General features: G+C 36.8%; 1 protein-coding gene across 1 annotated transcript in view; it reads right to left on the bottom strand.

The window, feature by feature from the left end:
* The window catches only part of CFAP47 (cilia and flagella associated protein 47), a 531,154-nt gene that overhangs the window by 217,379 nt on the left and 291,187 nt on the right, over positions 1-22,588 (bottom strand). The window contains exons 41-45 of the mRNA XM_059385274.1: positions 20,773-20,843; positions 19,289-19,434; positions 9,895-10,006; positions 8,907-9,133; positions 2,362-2,490 (exon numbers count right to left, since the gene is read on the bottom strand). Coding sequence (XP_059241257.1) covers positions 2,362-2,490; positions 8,907-9,133; positions 9,895-10,006; positions 19,289-19,434; positions 20,773-20,843 — 685 coding nt within the window. The remainder of the gene's footprint in view (positions 1-2,361; positions 2,491-8,906; positions 9,134-9,894; positions 10,007-19,288; positions 19,435-20,772; positions 20,844-22,588) is intronic.

The raw sequence follows: 22,588 nt of genomic DNA on the forward strand, positions 1-22,588 counted from the left end.
CTTGCTTCCCCCCCACCCCCGCGTCTCTCTGCCTGCCTCTCTGCCTACTTGTGATCTCTCTCTGTCAAATAAATAAATAAAATTAAATTTTAAAAAAAGACCCTAAAATTTATTCCTATGTTACTATATTGATTGCTAGGAATTTGTGGTTCTCTTTAAAGTGGTTTATATCACAAAGATAAGCTTTATTCCCCACAAAGATAAGCTTCTTAAATGCTTAACTCTACTATTCTTTCTCTCAAATTCCAATAGAATGTTATTTATTAAACTTAAATAGCATATGGTCCTTTCCTTTTCATTAATCAAGTCCACTGCTTAACAATAGAATGTACACTGCACTGTTTAGGCTATATATTTTATGTAACCTGCTACAATCCCGAGTTAGAATATTCTGATTTTGTAAACTTAATTTATTTAAATGTATGCTGAAGGAAGTGGATACAGAAACCTGGGCTGCAAGACTCTTCTATAAAGTCAACTGCATAGAAAATCAAGTTAGGAACCATGATATTCAAATTATATTTTAAAACTTTTGTGCATGATCTTTTAAAATTTACAGCTCTATTTTTCTTAATTCTCACAATAATCTTCTTACTGAAATGGAGAGTTCACAATTGATATGAAAGAAAAATATTAGCCTTTGAAAATTATCTGAGTGGAAGACTTTTCAATATAGATAACTTCATACTTATTTATAATTAAAGAGCACCTTAATATGCCAATTTTAATCATTTTACCCAAAGGAATTGATTCTCAAGAGTGTTAAGTGAACGGCTGAATAAGTGAATTGTTTGGACTGGGAATCCTAGCTGGGCTTATAATACACACAACTTTATCCAGTTATCTCAAATGGGTTAAAAATTTATCATTATAAAATCTTCATTTAAACATTTAATGTATAATGAAAAGCCAGAGGCAATAAAGATTAAAAAAAAAAAAAAGACAACAACTTAAGAGCTGTCACCAGCTTGACAGATGATGAGTTAAATATACCCTCACAGTTGTTGGGTAGACTTAAGCTTTTCTGTTTATTATTTTGATTTTGAGTGTTTAGACAGGGCACCTACTCTCTAGTTTGTCCTAGGCTTCATCATCCTTCTTGCCTTAGACCAGATCTAATTCATAAATCCTTATTACCTGCTTGGCTACTTAGCATTTGAATCTCAGATCTCAGATCTCCTACGAAGGTAAAATGAACAGATTACCCTGTAACCTTATCATCTGTAACCACCTATTCAGATTTAGAAACATTATATATATATATATATATATATATATATATATATATATATAAAGATTTTATTTATTTATTTGACAGAGAGAGAGAGGGGGGGGGAACACAAGCATGGGGAGTAGGAGTGGGAGAAGCAGGCTCCCCACCAAGCAGGGAGCCCGATGCGGGACTCTATCCCAGGATCCCGGGATCATGACCTGAGCCAAAGGCAGACACTTAATGACTGAGCCACCCAGGTGCCCCTGAAACTATATGTTTAACACAAAGCCTCAGGAAAAGAACACAGAAAGATGTAACACAATGTAAGTTAGCAACAATATATAAAGTAGAATCCATGCCGCTTGAGTTACGATACATTGTGGGAATAGCCTTAGCAAAGAAATTACAATCCTAATACTATCCATCAGCTTGGAAAGAAGTGAAATGAAAACTAATCTTGGATACTTTAAATTATTTTGTCACATTGTTTATATCTTATTGCTTATATTTGACATTGTAAATTTATTAATATTCCATTTAATCTGGGTTAGTCCTTCCTATTTACAATCACAGAATAAAAAGGTACCAGGAGACGAAGAGTAAGTATTCAAATATTAAAGACCCTAGTCCAGATCGGAGATAAATTACTCATAAATAACACACTGTCTCCTCTGATATGCTATTGCCACCAACAGCCCTCTTATCCTTTAAAGCTAGCCTGAACCTCAACTCCAGCACAATTTTGTAACTAATTCCACTGTCACAGCAAGACCTTACCTTTCTCAAAGAGCACTTAACAGTCTTTATCAGACAACTACTCTTTAAGAAGGAGTAATAACAGGTCTGCAAATTCAAGTACCAGTAACTTAGCACTTAAATTTAGTATATAATTTAGATTACTGTGCTACAGTATGGTAATTATTTATAATGCAAAATATTCAATAATTGATATTTATGTACAATGAACTAATACATTTAGTATATTAAAAACATTTAATTATATTACAAACATCCTATTAGTAGAGAGAATCTCTTTCAAATTTTAGTATTTCACAGGGCCTGGAAGAAAGCTAGATACTGCAGTTGACATGTTACTGATTACCTCTTTTATTTGCAGGTTTAATTTCTTGCGACGGGGTCAATTTAGCTTGAGTTTCTGGAACCTGAGGAATGTAGATTTTCTTGGGGATATCAAAATGTTCTGGAAGGCTCAGTTCTGCTGTGTATAAAATGGACTTGGGCTTCTTTAGCTTTGAAGTATTAAATAGTGTACTAGTCTGCAAATAAACGAAGAATAAAACTGGAATGTAATTCTCTTAGCTTTTACCCCCAAAACACACGTAAAAAAGCATTATTATGTATTTAGAGTTGACATTTGGGAAAAAATCCACCAAGGGACTGAATTTGTTCATTTCTTTAGACACATTACTTTTTGATTGGTGGAAGATGGCACTAACATGTTTTTACAGAATCAGTGGAATCATCCTTTATTAGCAGATGCTCAATATCCCATTCTGTAATCCTTTCAGTGCTGAGGAATTCATTCCAATTCCACTGGTAAATAGCACTGAGAAAGTACTTCCCTCCTTCAGCTGATCCCTGTGTTCCTCAACATCTAACCCATCAGTTCCAGCTCTTATCAGAAGCACAGTGAGTCTCCTCTCTTTTCCTAATGACAATTTTGTGACAATGAAAATGACAATTTTAATGACAATGTATGTGTATGTGTATTTACATTTATATGTATAAAATTAGGTCCTGTCCTTCCATAGACATCTAAACGTACCTTTCATTTAAAAAAAATTTTTTTTTCTCCTTCCTTCCATCCCAAACATACCCTTTACATAGGTTTGATACGTTTAGTCCCTTCAACCACTACTTACTTAATGTGGGTTACAACCACTTACCACCATACAACTGCTTTGCATGACATAATTTAGTTTAATATTGACCTTCTTAAAATGGAACACTGAAGAGAAAGTGTAAAGTGTGAAACAAGTGCGCAGCAAGCAATGCAAAGCACAGAGGTAGGAAATCTTTTATTTTTAGCTGGATGCTCTATCACTAACCACACAGTAAAGCCCAAGGGTTAGACCAAGCACTCTTGAAGGCAGAAGGCCCACATTTATAACCCAACTCTAAGTAAGCTTGGCCAGGGTATTAAGCAAAGCTACAAAGTCTTCATTTGTAAAATATGGGCAATAATCATATACATTGCCAATCTGTGGTTTGAATATTTAAAGTGAAAACAAAATCTGGATCCTTGGAGCATATTTTGAGTACTCAATAAATGTTGGCTATTATATAATCACTGTCATCATCATCTTGATTGTGGTCACAGTATCATTACTCAACAAAAAGAAATGTTGGTGCCATTATTTTCTCATTCACTGGGTTTGTTATCCACAAAATCCAAAATGATTTTTTTTCCACAAAGGAACATTTTTCAACTACTTCATTTTGGTAATTAAAATCACTTAAATTAAAAAACTTAAATTAATTCATTTACATTTATCATTGCTTGTGTTTGGTTCATTTTTCTAGTCACTATGAACAAATTATCTATTCACATCAGCAACCACCTCTTTAACCTACATGTATATGATCTGCCTTCTTATCCTCCAAGTCATTATGTCATGATATATTGACATAGACTCTCTTCTTGGCCAAACTCTAGTCAGGCTTCTCCAAGCCCTCTTTTCAAGGAAGCCTCAACCTTGGCCTACAGTAACTGCAGATTTTCAGCACAAGTGGTTTTATCTACCCCCTTCACATGCACACACACACACACACACACACAGAGACTTGAACAAGTGCTGACTTAATTTCTAACAGCTCAAGGCCATATCCCTAGGATGGTTCAAGTTCCCCTTAAAGTGTCTACCTGAGAGAGCTCAATGCTGTCAAGAGAATGTACTGTTTGTTCCAGCCAAAAGCCAGTGATAGGCAGATAGGTCCCTAAACTCCCTCTTATTAGAGCAATCACTTTAGAAGCTTGCTATTATAAATCCTTTCTCTCCCCCCGCTTTTTTCCTTCCCCCCCCCCCCCACTCAACCCACCCTCCCCCTCTTTCTCTCTCCTTTTTAAGAGGTACATTTTCTGCCACACAGAGATGTCTTCTCAAGGACCTCAGAATGCAGACATTCAAGGAAATAACGATCCCAGCAGGTAGGTTCCTTGTTCTAACTTGCATCACTACCTCTGATCATAAAGATCACAGAAGTTTGTTTCTCCTGCAGATAAGCATCAATTAACAAATCCAGATCCTCACACTAACCCACCTCCTCCCACTTAAAAATGTCCACTTCCCTGACTCTGCTCATTATTTTTAAGTTCCCAGTTCATTATTCCTCCTTACTTTCTCATCCTCCTTTTTTTTTTTTTTTTTTTCTCTGTTCACTTTTTTCAAATATTTTTTTTTTTTCTCTGAATCTGAGACTCTCATCCTCCTTTTAAAACGCCCGGTTCCTCCTGTACAAATACCAGTTTAGTTCATGCTGGATCCTTCTCCTTATTGCAACAGTTACTGAATAAAGGTAATCCTTACGGCTGTAACTTGTATCCAGCTTTGTTCATCTTCAACAGTATCAATAGGATTGCTTCATGATTTAAAGTGCACTTAAATTATACAAATACAAAAACCATTTTCTTTACCCTTCTGAAGCCTCACAAAGGAGATCTTTTAGGCTTCCTTTATTAAACATATTAAGTTTCAACATTTCAATGATTTTTCCTATCATTTATCCCAGAATATATAGCATGGCTTTTAAAACATAAACTGGAAAAAGTTAACAGAAAATAGAAGGAAACTACCCTGTAAGTTCTGAATCTGTCCAGTATCACTGAGTATATCATTAGAGTTGATTTATTAATGGCCAGAAGAATATGAATTCAGTAAATGAGTGCTAAGTGCTGAAGTGTCTGAAACCCATGCTCCTGACAAAAGATCCTGTCTCTTGCAGTATAAAGTAGATACATCATATTGCTATTACTCTACAAATGTTTTAAAGATTCAAATTCCACATGGTTGTGTACAAAAAAAATTATTCAGATGTGTCATTTTTCTTTGATAGAAAAATGATTACATTTATCCAATCAGATTGACTTCAAGGATGATTTTAGATTTTGTTATATAGTTATTTTATGCTATAACTCAGTATTCCAGACTTTCATTTATTCCATTATACAATTTCATGTTAGTAGACTAAGGAGGAACATATGGTCTGGAGACTACGCAGGAGAAGGAAAAGAGTAATGGATGAGGGGGGCAAAAACCTGGGTCCATCTCTATTCTGTCACAAATCAGTTGTGTGACCTTAGGCTATCATCTTACTATTTTGGGGTCTTGGTTTGCAGGGCTCTAAGTGTAATAAGTTGGACTATGTGTCTCTGATTTCTTTTCTCAGCTTTAAAATACAATGATGTCTCTACCATGATCTGGGCTCTAATTGCTACCCTTGACATAAGTCTTTTAATGAATCAGTCATTTCATTTTTTGTATTACAAGTATAATTCTACCTTCTCTACATTTCTCCATGGGGTCACTGAAATAATTTGGACAAGTGCACATAAAAACACATTGGAAAAAATGGTGTAAAATACTATCCAAGGAGAGAGTACTTTAAAAATTAATCTTGTTTACTGTTACAAAAATTATCAACATTACTGTATTTCAAGAGTACATTGATAATTGCACTTGAAAAGAACCCTTTACGATTAGATGTATATGAGCACAATAAGTTGCATCTGTGAGTTCTGATTTGCTGCAACTAGTTTTCTAAACAGGCACGTTCAACCCCTCTATAGTTACTTCGTGTATTTGGAAAGTTTTTTCTGAAATCAAAAAATGTGCGATATTCACAGAATTCAAAGACAATAATAATCTTCAGGTAAAAAAAAAAAACTTATAATCTCAAAATTTGGAGACTATTTAAAATATTTCGATTTTAATTTTAAAGAAGCCAAGGTTTTTTCATAGATTATGATGATGATTGTTTTTGTTGCTGTTATTTCCACCAACCAGTCAAGAAGTAGACACACACATACAGATACCCCTCCTGCAAATGTGGGAGGTCAACAAGGAAAGTAAACAAGACGACTGTGACTGTGAAAAATCAGGCTATGAGGCAAGCTGGATAGACATGAAGATCTCAGGTTTAAAGTGTCATTTGTTTGTTCGGGCACATGTTCAATTCAATTAAACAGTGACGGAGCACCTGTCACACAGAAGACAATAAGGGCTAAAAAACACTTAACAAAGATTTGTCATTTCTAGGCATTCACAATCCTAGAGGAACAGGGAAATATAAAGACAAATAATATACAAAACATAATTTGGTAAATACAATAATAAACACAAAGAGTGTGCTGGATTCCAGAGACAGTTAAAAAGAAGGGAGAAAAATAGAAACTGTATACATGCATAAATAATAGAAAGGGGATCCACTGACAAAATCCATCTCCCTCCAGCATTTCTCATTTAAATAAAATGTTTTGATAAAGGCTAAGAATGGAGATAATAAATTTTTAATTTTTTTAAGATTTATTTATTTATTTGGAAGAGAGAGCAGTGGGGGTGGGGGGGCAAAGGGAGAGGGAGACGGAGAATCTCCAGCAGACTCCCCACTGAGCACGGAGCCCGACCCCATGATCCTGAGATCACAACTTGAGCCAAAATCAAGAGTCTAATGTTTAACCAACTGAGCTGCCCAGGTGCCCCTGAAGAAAAAAATTAAAAGGAATGGAGAGTATACTATGATACAGTTAAAGTTTGAAAAGGCTACATATCAAACATTTCTATTGTAATACTATACTGAAAGTTGAACAAAAACCTTCACAAATTCATTGCTCCATCACAGAAGTAAGCATGTTGGAATGAGCTAAAGAGAGCTGTTAGCTTTCTGAATGCGTAGAGTAGATGGGTCAGTCCAGAAGGCATCATCAGAGTCTTGGACCTTAATATTTTTGAACTAATCAGAACTTATAAGTCCAGTTCATCCATAAAATATCATCATTAAAAGTTAGGGATCTGTGCTTAGACTGTACAGATTCTCGCATTCTAACAAAAAAATAAATCATCCCTACAATGCAGAGTATTTGCTGTAACATATGTAAAGTAATATATGAAGGTCAATCTCAAACAAGGATGAAAACATTTACCATTTGTTCCTACACTGATCAAAGATTTAGTGACTACCTTCGGCATAGTACACTTTTCTAGGCACTGGTGATATGAGCAGTAACTAAACAAATACTTTCTCACAAATTCCCTTGCTGGAGACAGACAATGAGTAAACAATTATTCTCAGGTGACAAATGCTATCTACAGACAAAGTTGAAGGAAATACAGGATTTGCAAAGTGTCTCGTAGAAGTAAGTAATGCTTTTTAAAATATATATATATAATTTGAAAAAATACAAAAAAATATATAAGCATAACCTCATTGGTAGCATTCTAGCAGGCCTAAAGTAATTGAGGGAAATAGTGTCTAATACCTAGGGAAAATTAACCACAGAGTGCACAAGACATGGGCAGCACACCTTGGGACTTTTAGATGAGCTTGTGCTGAAGGAGTGACATGAATGCATGGGCTCCAGTGGAGAAGGTGAGATTAGGGAAGAGATGGAACTGACTGGAAGGGTCATGAGGACCGTCCTAAGGATGTTGGGTTTTATTGTGAATGAGTTGGAAAGCCAACAGAGGAATCTGTGCAGGGGAGCAACATGACCAGGTTTATATTTTAAAGGAATCATTTCGGTGGCTCTCTGGAGGTTAGACTGTATGTCACTTCATTTATAGACCAGAGTTCAAGATATAAGGATAGAGTCCATAATAACAACAGGACAATAATGCCGCACAACTAGAGAGCACTTATTTTTTTTTAAATATATTATTTTTTATTTGACAGAGAGAGAGAGTGAGAGGAGCAGAGGGAGAAGCAGACTCCCCTCCAAGCAGGGAGAATGATGCGGGGCTCGATCCCAGGACCCAGGGATCATGACCTGAGGCAAATGCAGAGACTTAACGACAGAGCCACCCAGGCACCCTGAGAGCACTTATTTATATACCAGGTAAAGTGGTAAGCATTTTATGTAATTATCTCACTTAGCTTCCATCAATTACCAGCATCCTCAAATTAAAAATACAAATATCAAAAATTGATGATTTTGAGGTAACCAGCCCACAGTCGCACAGGTAGACAGTGTCAGCGTCTGGACGCTCAGCCAGGCAGTCTGACCCCAGGGATGAGTCTCTTTGGATGCAGAGACTATCCTGCACAGCTTTTAGAACATGTCCCTCCCCACCCCCTTCCAGAGATTTGTATTTAATTATTGTACAACGGGGCCTGGGTACTGCTATTAATATAAGTTCCCCAGGGCATTCTAATGTGTAGTCAGAGGTGGAGGCAACCGTGAATTCAGCGGCTACACTGTAATGCTTAAATGTACCTAGCATGCTAAGTTACCACTAACTTAGTTACACCAATAAAATTAGCAGTTGTGCTAACATTAGTAGAACGCTTTGTTTCAGACTTATTATTTAATGAGGTAGAAAGAAAAAAAAGCATTGAGCTGTCTTCCTGAGGAAAACCAGCATTCGTTATTTTACCACATAAAAAGGTTATGATTACGTGACAACTCTGTGTAATTTTAAAAAAGAATCTAAGTGCATCATCTGTCCTGCATTCTCACCTCAATCCTCGTCAGCCCCAGGAGGGCGATGGCCACGCGGACACTACTGCTCTCCAGAGTGCCTGTGATCAACCGTCGCTCATACTCTATGTCCGACATCTGCTGCTGTGCTGCAAAAGCCAAAGCCCTTTCCTTGGCTTCATTAGTCAGTGGCAATGTAAGGTCCACATCCAAGATATGACGGAGCTCACATTTCAAATACAGAACTGGATTTTCCTTACTAAACACTAAAGGAAGCAAAAACATTCATGACTGCCATGATCATTTCTGCCCTGGACAATGTTATCCAGAATGGACTTGGAAGGTCTGAAATATAAAACTGCAGTTGTAGCCTTTCTTAGCCACAGTACCATGGGTAACTCATTTCTAGTAGCCCTGGTTTAGTAATTCAAGAGGAAGTCTTCATGAATTAAAGGTATTTTGCTGGTATTCTCTAAGAAGAATTCTCAAAGAATGTGCAAAAGAACTCCAAGGGTTCTTTCATAGAAATATCAACATGTTCAAACATTAAGTGATCATTGTGCTATCAGTGATTAGAAGGTAGGGGAAGTAGAAATAAATGTAAAGACATTCGTCAGGGACTGGTAAGAACTGTCATTTTCTTTCACTAACAACCTTACACTTCAGAATGTAGGGTACCAGTTTAGGTAATATATTACAATATACAGAATTTGAGAGTATAGCCATTTCCAAATTATTTGGGAAACTGAAAATTTGCTGAGTAAATATTCTGAATGCCAAATTTTAATATTTATCTGAAGAATGAGAAATAAGGATTTTTTTTAAAAAATCACAATTGACATGTTCTTACTTGTTAAACTGGAGGAGTAGTCCATGGATGCTGACATATTAAAGTTAAAAGGGAGCCTTCCAAAAGCCTTCCAAGTTTTTATTAGAAAAACTTGCCATGAATACGCTTGGATGGCTATATGAGGAGCAATCCCATCCTCCAACATTTTAAACGAAATCAAACACACATATACTCTACCTTCCTCTGGAGAAGTGCTGTAGTCAAGTGGAGTTGAAGAATCCTTTGTGAAAAAGGAGGAAGGCAAGGGGATCATACCTTTTCCTTCAACGACGTAAATTAATTCTCCAATCTAAAACACAATCACACAATAATATTAAATTCCAAAAGCGCAGAAAAAATTAGGATCTTTCTGCTACGAGAAAAATCTGTACACTATAACAACATCCATGCATTGTGCATTGCTAAGCAACTAATTATAAGCCCTAAGTGAGGAGTGAAAGGTAAGGCTGAAATACAGCCCTCCCACAGTGCAGGGGAATCCGTATGCAACCAGAGCAGGGAGGGGGATTAAGAAGGCCCCAGGATGGCACAGACAGCCTTGATCTTTGTAGCTGTAAATATCCTTGGTAGACTGCTAACTTAAATCACATAAACAATCAAGAAAGAAAGATTTTTTTTTCCTTCTTTCTGAAATTTATTGTTGGAGGGGAGTGACAACACATTTGCATGATGCCTGGGTCCTCAAGTGTCTATATTTTAAAGTGCAAATTTTCAAAATGTACATATGAAGGTCTGCAGCTCTTTTAGAATAAGTAATTGGGCCAGAAATAGAAAAGACTAAACAGACAGAGTGAAAATTAAAGTGGGGTCAATGCAAGGGCAGCAACATGATATGGGGAAAGATCAACAGAGGTTGACAGGCTTGGTTTCAATTCTGGTACTGCTACTTATGACCTCCTAAGCCTCAGGCAAGTTTAGTAAATCTCTGACTTTCACTTCTGGCCTCTGTAAAATGGGATGACCAAAAAAATAAGTTCATTTTAGAAATATAGAGAAAGAATGAAAAGGAAGGGGAGGGAGAGAGTAAGTCTCAAAAGACATAAGATCCCAATGGATGAATATTTAGATCTTGATCTGAAGGGAAGCAGAAAATGTCACCCAGAATATGTTGCTTTGCTTGAAATTCTGAGTTGTAGGCACTTGAAAGACAGTAAATGCAAGGAGACACTTTCTTTGAATTTGCCTTATCTGCCTAAACAGACCCTCCAAAAGAAACTCAAGTACCATAAATTCCCTCCATGAGGATTTCATCAACCAAGGATTGACTCTTATCAGGACTAGAAGTTGACATTGTATACTGAAACACTTTGTCACAAAGTATCATGTCTCCCATCTATTCTTCTAAAAGCCCATTCATCTTTCCTGAAAATAATTCACCCTCCTCCAAGTGGCCAACTTCCCTTTCTCCCTTTTCCCTATTAAGATGGTGTCTGAGCCTGAATTCTAAGCCACCTGGAGGAGTTACTCATTTTTCCTTGGGTACCTCTCATGTATATAGGGAGTATACATGTTAATAAAGGCGGTTTTCCTTGTTATTCTGTCTTTTATTACGGGAGTCTCAGCTAATAAATCAGAAGGGTAGAGGAAAATTTATTTTTTCCTCCCCTACAATTCAAAGACACTTAAAAGGAAATAACAGAAAAAAATGTACATATAATCATGGGACAACCAGGGAAATATGAAAAATGCCTGTGTCTGATGCAAGAAAAAAAATTTTATAATATTTTTCGTAATAGCACTATCATGATTATGTAAAAAAAAGTCTTTTTTTTCTTGTAGAGATGTTTACTAAGTTATTTATGGATAAAATTATGTGATGATTGGGATTTGCTTCATTATAATGATGAAATAAGTTCAGACATGCCCTGTTAAAGCTGGGAGAAGGGTACAGGGGAGATACATCGCAGTTTTATTTCTAGAACTGTATTTTATATTTTCCATAATAAAGTCTTTTTAAAAATGCTTACATCTTAAGAAGTAGAATGATAGTAAAGATGTGGTGAAGACTAAATGAGGTAACACATATGAGGAATCTAACCCTTTGCTAGCACTTATCAGGGACATAAGAGACCCATCTAAATGGAAAGGGACCATCTTTTGAGAGCAGGGCTTCCCAAACATTCATGACATATAAATCACCTAAAGATATGGTGAAAATGCAAGTCTGACTCAAGAAGTCTGGAGTAGGGCCAAGACTTGAGAGGATCAATGAAAATGGGCAGTGGCAATTTTAGGGCTAAGCCATATGGTGGAGAATCTTCTGCCAGAATGACCTTGTGACAGACATGCAACGAACTACTAGGAAAGCAAAAGCAAACAAAATTAGCTTCCAGGCTGGGACTGTAACTAGTCTGAACTGTCCCACCAACTTAAAACAATATTAATTATATGCTTGACAGACTACTCTACAGGCAGCACACATAAATGATATAAAAGGAAACTGATTACATGATAAAAACACATATTCCTTGGAGCACCTGAGTGGCTCAGTGGGTTAAAGCCTCTACCTTCGGCTCAGGTCATGATCCCAGGGTTCTGGGATGGAGTCCCACATCGGGCTCCCTGCTTGGCTTGGCGGGGAGCCTGCTTACCCCTCTGTCTCTCTACCTGCCTCTCTGCCTACTTGTAATCTCTGTCTGTCAAATAAATAAATAAAATCTTTAAAAAATATTTCAAGATATTGTAAATATCCTAGATAACACGTGAAATGGCACAAACTTAATCTAGAAACAATATAAGAATAAATAATTTCTGATTGTGAGGTCAATTTATTTATAGCTTCACAATCCCTCCCTGACTGAGATTTATTTACAATAAAATTAATTGTCATCTACTTTCATATGAAAATGTTCCATAGAATTTTACTAATTATGACTCACAATTACCTTTAGTTCATGCTGAAAAAAGAAATCTGGAAAACCTTGAATGTTATAAATTGTTTAGCATTTAATTTCATGCACTAGTAATAAGCAGTACATTATAGAAAACTTTCATACAGTAATTTTTCCCAAGCAATGTGGTACCTTGCAAACATAAATCCAAGCTAGCATCTGAAATGTGTTTTCTGCATGTGCATGTTTTGCTACAAATACAACTAAGTGATCAAATAAAATTTTCAATGATAATTGAAGTACAAAGGCTCAACAGAGATCAGAGAAAACAATATATTAAATTTTACTTTTATTTTACTTTTTTCTCACTATAATTTTTATTTAAAAAAACACATTTTACCCAAAATATAATTTTCATAAGAAATTAGACTCAGTGAGTATAGCATTACCAAAGCACGTGTTTTCTTAAGTGTGAGCCTGATCTATAGCTTGTCTTCTCAATGAAAATGAATACCAATTCATGGAAGTTGATACAAAAGGAGCAAACTGCTATTTGCCAGAATACTTCCCTTATGTATACATTATAAAAAGCCTCCTAATCATTGATTAGCCAACTAAAATATCAGTAACTAAAACTATATTCAATTTCATTTAATTCTACATCTTACACCAACAATATATTATCATTTCCCAAAAAATTATTTTGTCTAACTTGTTCACTTTCAGTGTTCTTTTTTTACTAAAAAGAAGCTTAATATAATTGAAAATAATGCCTGTGTCAGAAAATCAACTAGGGTATCAGCTAATTATTTCCTTCTACTTTTCTTGCAATAAAATCAGACCAAGAAAGGAATACAAATGCAGTAAAGAACTCCCTTAAAGCAGAGAAATCCCTTACATTCCAAGTCTGGAGGCTGTGACAAAGGAAATGAAATTATCTAACACATAACAGACACTTGTCAATGTGAGCAATTCTAATAGTCTATTAAATTTCCCTTCTGACCTTAATTTCAAATTTTGCAATCAGGGTGTTTACTTGGATTTTTATTATATTTTCCAGAAAGATGCCAAAAGCCCACAGCACACTGCCTATTGTTAAGAAACCCGCATGAAAGACATTTTGTTCTTCTTATGTATCTAGTTAAATGTAGTCCTCAAATAACACAGTTGCATGCAGATTTACAAGACAACCTGTTAATGACCCAGAAATGAGGAACACAAACAATGAATCAGCAGAAAAGTTTTATTCCCAGCTCTGTTATTAATGAGCTGGGTAACCTTGGACATGTCATGGATGCCCTCCAGACACGAACAATCTTAATCTTTTAAAAAAAAAAAAAGGCATTTAGACAGAAAATCCCCATGTTGTTTCATAGGTCTTAAAATTCTACTTACTCTCTAATCTTGGGCCTAGACTTTGCTATGTTTTATAATTTATTTTGTAATTTATTTGTTTGAACTGGCTGGACAATATAACATTATTGTGATGGTTAACAGGCATGTAAGAGCTAAGCTAAAATTCTAAAATGTTAAATTCCATACACTAGAGAGAGATCATTAATCACTGTAGGTGGCCATTCGGCATTGCCGTAATTATAATGTGAAACTGACCAGTAAGAATAATCGCTGTTCTTTTACAATATGATCTTTCATAGAGTGAGTGTTCTAGGAGATTCAGTAAGGGTGAAAAGAAAATGTATAAAGAGATTTGTATGCTTGCACTAAAAAGTTCAACTTTCTTCACACAGTCTTTTTAATAAGATTTATTTATTTATTTGAGAAAAAGAGAAAGAAAGCAGGGGGAGGGGCAGAGAGAGAGAGAGAGAGAGAATCCTAAAGCAGACTCCCCGCTGAGCAAGGAGCTGGACAGCAAGGTTTGATCCCAGGACCCTAAGATTATTTTCTGAGCTGAAATCAAGAGTCAGCTGCTTAAATGACTGAGCTACTCAGGTGCCCCTAACACAACCTTAATTGCATGCCTGAGAAATGATTCCACAGACATTCTGAGAAAGCAACATATATAGAAATACTATAAAATATTCATCACTTAATAAAAAGATATAGCATATTGTAGGAAAACATCTCATCAAATCACAGAAAGCTCAACCTAGAATCTAGAAGTTACTGTGGCAATGATACTGACAATCTCCCTCTGTCTACATCCCTGTATTTCTCAGAACAGTTGCTATTCAATTTTTGGCCATCAATTTGCTCTGCATATAAATGAAAATTTGCTTCAAGTGTGAACATCACACTTGTTGAATGTTGATCTTTATATCAACATTCATCTTTGTGGTTCTCTCTCGTCCCTTTGCTCCTTCCCCCAAATCCAATATGATCTCTTCTTCTTTCACCACTGCTTCCCACATCCTTCTCTCCGTCTTTACTGCTGGAATGCAAAAAGCAGAAGGCAGCAGAGAATGGAGGTGTGTGGGGTAGTGTAATAGATTGCGGGAATCTCTGAGCCAGTCTCTTGGTCTCCACTCTCGTTCTCCAACTCTTTATCTAGTCTCCGTTTTGGCTCTAGAGATGCTTTCTTTTCTTTCTTTTTTTTTAAAAATATATATTTTTTTATTTTTTTTTAAAGATTTTATTTATTTTTTTGACAGAGATCACAAGTAGGCAGAGAGGCAGGCAGAGAGAGGAGGAAGTGGGCTCCATCCCAGGGCCCTGAGATCATGACCTGAGCCAAAGGCAGAGGCTTTAACCCACTGAGCCGCCCAGGCACCCCCAGAGACGCTTTCTAAAACAAAGATGAAATCAAGTCATTCCTATGCTCAGTATCTTCCTGCTTTCAATAACAATAATTATCCTAATATAATAAAGTTATTCAACTAAAAATTTCGCTGCCCTCCTCATTATCAGTCTGCCTTATCTACCCGATCAATTTTCTGTCACAACAAACTTCTCTCAGAATTGGCAATTCAAGCGTCAGTAAAATTTTATGCTCGGCTGCTTGCTTCGTGTTCTCAGAATCTTCTTGAGCACACTTCCCCCTTGCCCAAACTCTGCTTTACTGGCAAATTTCCGCTCACCCTCTTAACCAAACTCCTTTCTGAGTCAATTATCCCTGCTTTTGCCATCATATAGAAATGCATTCTTCCCTCTATTCTAGTATATGTGCTGCCAAAGTGAGCACTCTTCCCTCTATTTTAGACATGGTCAGAATCAGGCTGGCTGTGTTATAGAATTAGTGGACATGTTTCAGGACACCATGTACAAAAGGAAAGATTAATGTCTTGTGAGGGCACAGCTGTCCCAGCACAATGTGGCATCCACAGATGGCAGGAATGCACTTTTATAAATCTTAGGAATGTGCCATACATTCTGCAAGCTTTCTTCATCCACCTGTATGAAGCATCAGCTTCCAAAAAGTACAACTTTCTGTGTGAGCTGGGCAAGCCTTATGCAAGTGTACCTTCTCCACAGAATGTGAATCCCCTTAGTACAGACTTCATGCCCTTTCTCTGTATTAACTCTCTGTATGTCTACAGAACTGACTTTATACTGTTGGTGAATCTATGCTGGGAGAAGTGAACACAATAATAAAAGGGAATTACTGAGGTTGTTAAATTTTAAAACTTTCAAGAGTCATTCTCTATATTCTACAGTTTCCTTCGAGAATGAGAGAGTTCCAGACTCGCAAATAGCAGATACATCAGTTGTGGGCAACAAATGCACAGCTTAGTGATTATAGTCAACAATATTAAGTTATAAACTTTGAAGCTGCTAAGGGACTAGATCTTAATTGTTCTCAGCACAACAAAGAAATGGTAATTGTGTGATGTGACAAAGGTGTTAGCTAATGCTACTGGAGTAACCTCATTGCAATACACAAATGTATCAAACCGACATATTACATAAAAATTTATACAATGTTACCTGTCCGTTATATCTCAATTTTAAAAAAAGGTCCATAAAAGGGACATGGATTCGGAAAAATAGGAATTACTGTTCCCTTGTATTCTATATGTCATTTGAAAGGGTATCCCCTGGAGCTAAAATATTGGTATCCCAGAGGCACGTGGAATCTTTACAGACTAACTGTTAGGATCATTGATAAGAAAGACAGAGGAAGTCCTCTCACCCCACCCACCAAGAATAAATAACTACCATTGGGTACAAAATTCGCTTTAACAAATTTTCTTCTCATATTTTTTCTTGAAAAAGGCTGCAGTGTTTATAGCAGGATGATGGTTTCACAGAAAGGAGGGTGGGCGAAGGGGGAGAAGGCCCTGTAGCTCGGAGGGGTCTCAAACTACGGGTAACGTTGTGAACATCTATCACATTGATTAAGAGTTTAAAATTCACTTAACCTGCTCCCATGTTGTCAGCAGGCATCTTAAGGTTAATAAATGCTTCAAAGTATTTATGGGCTAGATGGGGTTTCATCTTCTCTGTTTCCCCCATGTCAAGGATCCCTGCTTGATGCCCTTGCCTCAATTTGCATGAATGATCCCAGAAGTGACGGGTGGTTTCTTTTCTGGGAGCCCAGGACTACACAGAGCAGATAGTCACACAGGCATGAAAGTAAAGACAATTCCTAGGGTTGTATCAATATATCATTTTGTACCTTGCAGTGTTTGTGTGGGGGTCTGTCAAGCTCTCCTCCCAGAGAGTTCCATTCCTCAGGCACTGGGTCATGTTCCTACTCCAGGGTCCCCCATTCAGTCTGCTCCATCCATACACGATCAGAAAGGCTTTTGGACTTCTGGCATTAGACAGCATGAATTTTTAGGGATTTTGTAGGTCTTCACCTAAGCTAAGACTTTCTATGAATGTTGAAGGAAGTTTTATAAACTGTTTATACTCTCAAACAGCTATTACATAAGTCATCTCATTTTTTTTTTTAATTTCAAAGTTCATATAGAACAGCCAAAATGAAACAAGTGGCCTTTCCTTGATAGAAGTGTTAGTAGAAATGTTTCTGTTTTACACATGGAAAGCTATCAAATGGAGGCCTAATTACTTTATGGTTTTCAACAGGTGGTTCTTAATGGCAAAGCACTTATCACACATTTAATAAGAACAGGAGCTAACTAGGTGGACTTGGATGTTTGATTATCTATTTAAGCGTGTAATTGCATTTTTCAATATAATTAGCAATAAATTGAATGTGTAAATTAATAGATGTGTTTGCCCACATAAGTAATTGTAATTCAATGCAATACTTTAGATTAAGGGTATTATTTCTCTGTTGACAGCAATATAATTTTATGATTACTGTTTTTCTTAATATTTTTTCTGACAGTAACAAAATATATATAATCAAAAGACATGTTTTAATGAGTTGAGATTCCAAGTTAAGTATAATTATATTTGGATAGTTAAGTATAATTATATTTGGATTGATTTAGACAAAATTTATGGAAGTAAATATTAATATTCCAATAGCTGAATTCAAATAATAAAATCGGTCTCCTTACTATGCTATTAAAAATTAAGCCTTGTACTTTCTAGGTCTATATTATAATTTAATATAAAAAGGAACTATGAAGTATTTGATTAAACTACTAGTCACACTACCATTACTATTTTTCACAAATTTTCATATAGAGGAATTTGGTTAAATCTTGGGCTCCTTTAGGGGAAATAAAAAACAAGATTTAACATTACTATAAAATGGTATTTTTCCCCTCCTAAATGGCAATTTTAAGTGAAGTTAAACTATTTTTTACATATTTAATGGGCTATATTACTTTTCGTGTGTAAATAATCCTATTGATACCAGATCAATACAATACCTCTTTCCAATTACCATTATTTCATTGCATAGGCAGTTAATCTAGCACATAACTGCTACAGAATTGATGTATTTGGGACTATCTTCTGGGCATTATAAATTCCCTCCTCAGGTCAACACATGGCAGTTTCTTTCCAGAAGAATATCATAGAATCTCTCCTCTAGCCTGTATTTTTCTCTCTCTCTGCCTCCCTCCCTCCCTTTCTCTGTTCTGCCATCCCTCCTTTCCTTCTCTTTCCTTTGCTGGTTTTATTTATTTATTTTTATGTAAAGATTTTATTTATCTGATAGAGAGAGGAGCACAAGCTTAGGGAGAGGCAGAGGGAGAGGGAGAAGCAGACTCCCCACTGAGCAAGGAGCCTGATGCAGGGCTCCAGGACCCTGGGATCATGACCTGAGCCAAAGGCAGATGCTTAACCAACTGAGCCACCCAGGCGTCTCATTTGCTGGCTTTAAAGAAGTAAGCAACGTAGACGCCACACCCACTAGAAAATTAATTCTGCCAACAACTGGAGAGAGCTGAGAAGCAGCTCCTTCCTCAGTGGAGTCTCTAAGGAGGATCCAGCACTGGCAGGTCCCTTGACTGAAGACTTAATAGACCTTAAACAGAAGACCCACCTAGGTCATGCCCGGATCTCTGATCCATGGAAAACATGGCATAATAAATGTGTATTTTTTCAGCCCCTCAGTGTTTGGTAGGTAACTCGTTGTGCAGCTACATAATGTAAATACAGCCAGAGCTGCAGCAAGGTCAGGCATGCTACCCATCTGCTCCCATGGGACTTTCTAAGGCAGCCATTATAAACTCTACCCACAACTAGTCTACCTCTTTGCTTATTTGTGAGGATAAGCTCTGTGTTTAGCAACTAGAAGGCTGAAGTTGTTATCTACACTACTAGAGTCTTCAGCTGCCTTTAAGTCACCTGTACTGGTTACTCCATTCAAGTGCCAGCCCATGATGAAAACACAAGCCACCGTTCAGTTGTTCAGTTCTCACCTTTTCGTTGCTGAGGATGATGACACAGTAGCGCGTGTGCATGTCAAAGGGAAGAAACAAGAGCTCCAGGCTTGAAGTCCCTTTTACTTCCAGGTGAAGAGTATGTGTGGAGCAGAAGAACTCTCTGATGAAATTGGACTTAATTGCTACCAAAACATGAAGCAGAGCTTGTTTACATATCATTTCATAAGTGCTGTTCAAATAAAGCAGCTGTTTCAATTAGTGCTTCAAGTTTTGAAATGAATAAAAAATGTTCAAAGCATTAGTACACCAAATTAGATGACACGTGCATTTGTTAATGAAAGCATGGGTGACCCCAGCTCCAGCCTGATGCCATAAAAAACGTGTAATTATGGCCCTCTATTAAAGAGTCCTTAAAAAGGGAACTGCACTAGTGTTTAAATTAGCCTAGATATACATATATAAATAGTAAAGTGGTCATCTAAGTATCTTCAACTTTTTTTGTCAACTACGTAATAGTTCACATAACAGGGTGTAATGGAAAACTTGAACTGGAAATAGAGGAATGTTTTATATATATGTTTGTTTCTACCATTTTTGTTGGTTTTAAAACATGTCTACAAGTTCTTCAACACTGCCTTGAACGTGGTGATATGGTAGGGCAGTCTTAGGGACTCGATCCTAATGAATAGTATGCTAGAAGGCAACAGTATGACGTCTGACACTAGAACAAACAATTTAATATGATTTCGTCCTAATCATCCCTTTCTTGGCTCACCTGCTTTTAGAGACAAGTTGTCATCCTATGAAGAAGCCTAAGCCACATGAAAAGCCACATGGAAGTGTCTAGACCAACAGTCCCACCTGAGGTCCTAGCCAAAAGGTATTAACCAACAGACATGTGAGTTGGGAAGCCTTTGCCCCAGCCTCTATCTGACTGCAACTGCATGGGGACTCTGAGCAAAAACCATCTAGCTGAGACCAGTCACTCCAGAAGTGTGAGAGATAATAATGCTAATCCACTTTTACTGTTTGATGGCACAACATTTGGGGTGGTTTGTTCTGTAGCTAGAGATAACCAGAACCTTCCTCTATCCATTGTCCTATCCACGTCCTATACAGATTTTCTAAATCTACAGTTAAGTCATTAAACAAAGTAAATCTGTGTTTTCTTGTACAGTTATGTCATTAAACAAAGTAAATCTGTGTTTTCTTGTAATCTTAAACATGATGATACCTGTCACCTAAATAGGTTTAAACAGTTTAGAATAAGCCAAAAGATACATAAAAGTCATTTATTTAAATCCATTCATTATGGATAAGGAAACTAGGACTCACAGTGAAGAGAAAGATGTAGAGTCCTGCAAAAGGTCATGAACAGGAAAAGCTGAGAACCAGACCCTGGGCTTGCCTTTCTGTCTACTGTCATAACCATCCTTTGTTGAGTATTTCATTTACAGGTTTACTATGCACATAAAAGTCAGACATGAAGACAAATGAAAGCTTTTATATGAGGTACTCACAGGTTCTTAAGGCATTTGGAGACTGGCAAAAACTCTTCGAATTAACACTTTCAGGGCTACTCCCAGCGTCACTGTCATAAATAAATAGGAGAACAACATCAACAACACAAACGAAACTCAAAAACAATTCTGTCTTCATTAAATCTTATAGATCCTTAAAAATTATGGCTACCTACATGACATACAAAGGTCACAGATGTATTTCCTGTATCTCCTTTATGTTTATATTGTTTCAGAAATTTTAAAAGAAAAATGCAAAAAGGAAACTAACAATCATCCATATTTCTACCACTGTTTAATACAATTTAGTAAAAACAATTCCTTTTTAAATAAATGAAACAAGATGGGAGCGGGAGGGAGACAAACCATAAGAAACTCTTAATCTCACAAAACTAACTGAGGGTTGCGGGGGGAGGGGTGTGGGGGAGAGTGGTTGGGTTATGGACATTGGGGAGGGTATGTGCTATGGTGAGTGCTGTGAAGTGTGTAAACCTGGTGCTTCACAGACCTGTACCCCTGGGGCTAAAAATACATTGTATGTTTATTTAAAAAAAATTTAAAATTTATTTTAAAAAATTCCTTTTTACTTATGAATACTATAGAGAAATAAACATTTAATAATAATTACAAACAAACAAACCCAAATCCCGAGGCCCAAAAATAGTGGTCTCAACTTAGGACTATATGTTCTCTACAAAAGTGGTTCTAGAACTTGATTTCTTCAAAGATTCTCTTCTTTCAGTTTATTATTTCTGCATTTGCTTCTTTCTCATAAAGAGAAGAGACATGGGCAGCTGCTTAAGCTCTGGTTGCATTTCTGAAAATCATTTAGCAGACCACAGCCTGAAACAACTGTCTCCCTTGAAAGATTCCATATCTTTCAGAACCCATCAGTTTTTCCCCAAACTGCTCTTCTCAATATTCATAATTACTTTGCTCCACAAGCTGGCAATTAGCATCTCAGCTCTCAGATATTGTTTGCCTGATTTTTTTCTGAAAATACAAAATCTCTATATTTTCTTACCCTGTCATTTGCTTTTGCATGAATTTTTTTTTTAATTAAAGACTTTATTTATTAATTTGAAAGAGAGAATGAACAGTGCAGAGGGGCAGAGGGAGAAAGAGAGAGGCAGACTCCTCACTGAGCAGGAAGACCAGCACAGGGGATGGGGTGGGGAGGCTCCATCCCAGCACCCAGGAGATCATGACCTGAGCCAAAGGCAGGCCTATAACCAACTGAGCCACCCAGGTGCCCCTTGGTTTTCCTGAATTTGATGCTGTAAAAATATATGGACTATTTCCAAGTAAAATTCTAGCCATATTGATTTCTTTTCTCCACTGACTTTTCTTGATACAACACTCTTTTTTTTTTTAAGATTTTATTCATTTATTTGACAGACAGAGATCACAAGTAGGCAGAGAGGCAGGCAGAGAGAGAGGAAACAGGCTCCTTGTTGAGCAGAGAGCCCGATGTGGGGCTCAATCCCAGGACCCTGAGATCATGGCCTGAGCCAAAGGCAGAGGCTTTAACCCACTGAGCCACCCAGATGCCCCTTGATACAACATTCTTAATAAGGCTTACCACATCTTGTAAGTACTCTCTGCTTTACTTCAACTCACAGACATTCTAATTAGCTGTTTTAATATTTTATGTAATTTGGACACTTAATAGACACTTTAAGGCTATCGAGACATACTAGACATTTTAGCAATTATAAGGGAGACCATTCAGAGAGTGGGAAAAACAATAAAGAATGTTTATTTCTCGATTTCCACAGCCATCTCTATAATGGAGCTGTAGGTAGAATGCCTGATT

Source organism: Mustela nigripes, chromosome X (assembly GCF_022355385.1).
Source record: "Mustela nigripes isolate SB6536 chromosome X, MUSNIG.SB6536, whole genome shotgun sequence".
NCBI lineage: Eukaryota > Metazoa > Chordata > Mammalia > Carnivora > Mustelidae > Mustela > Mustela nigripes.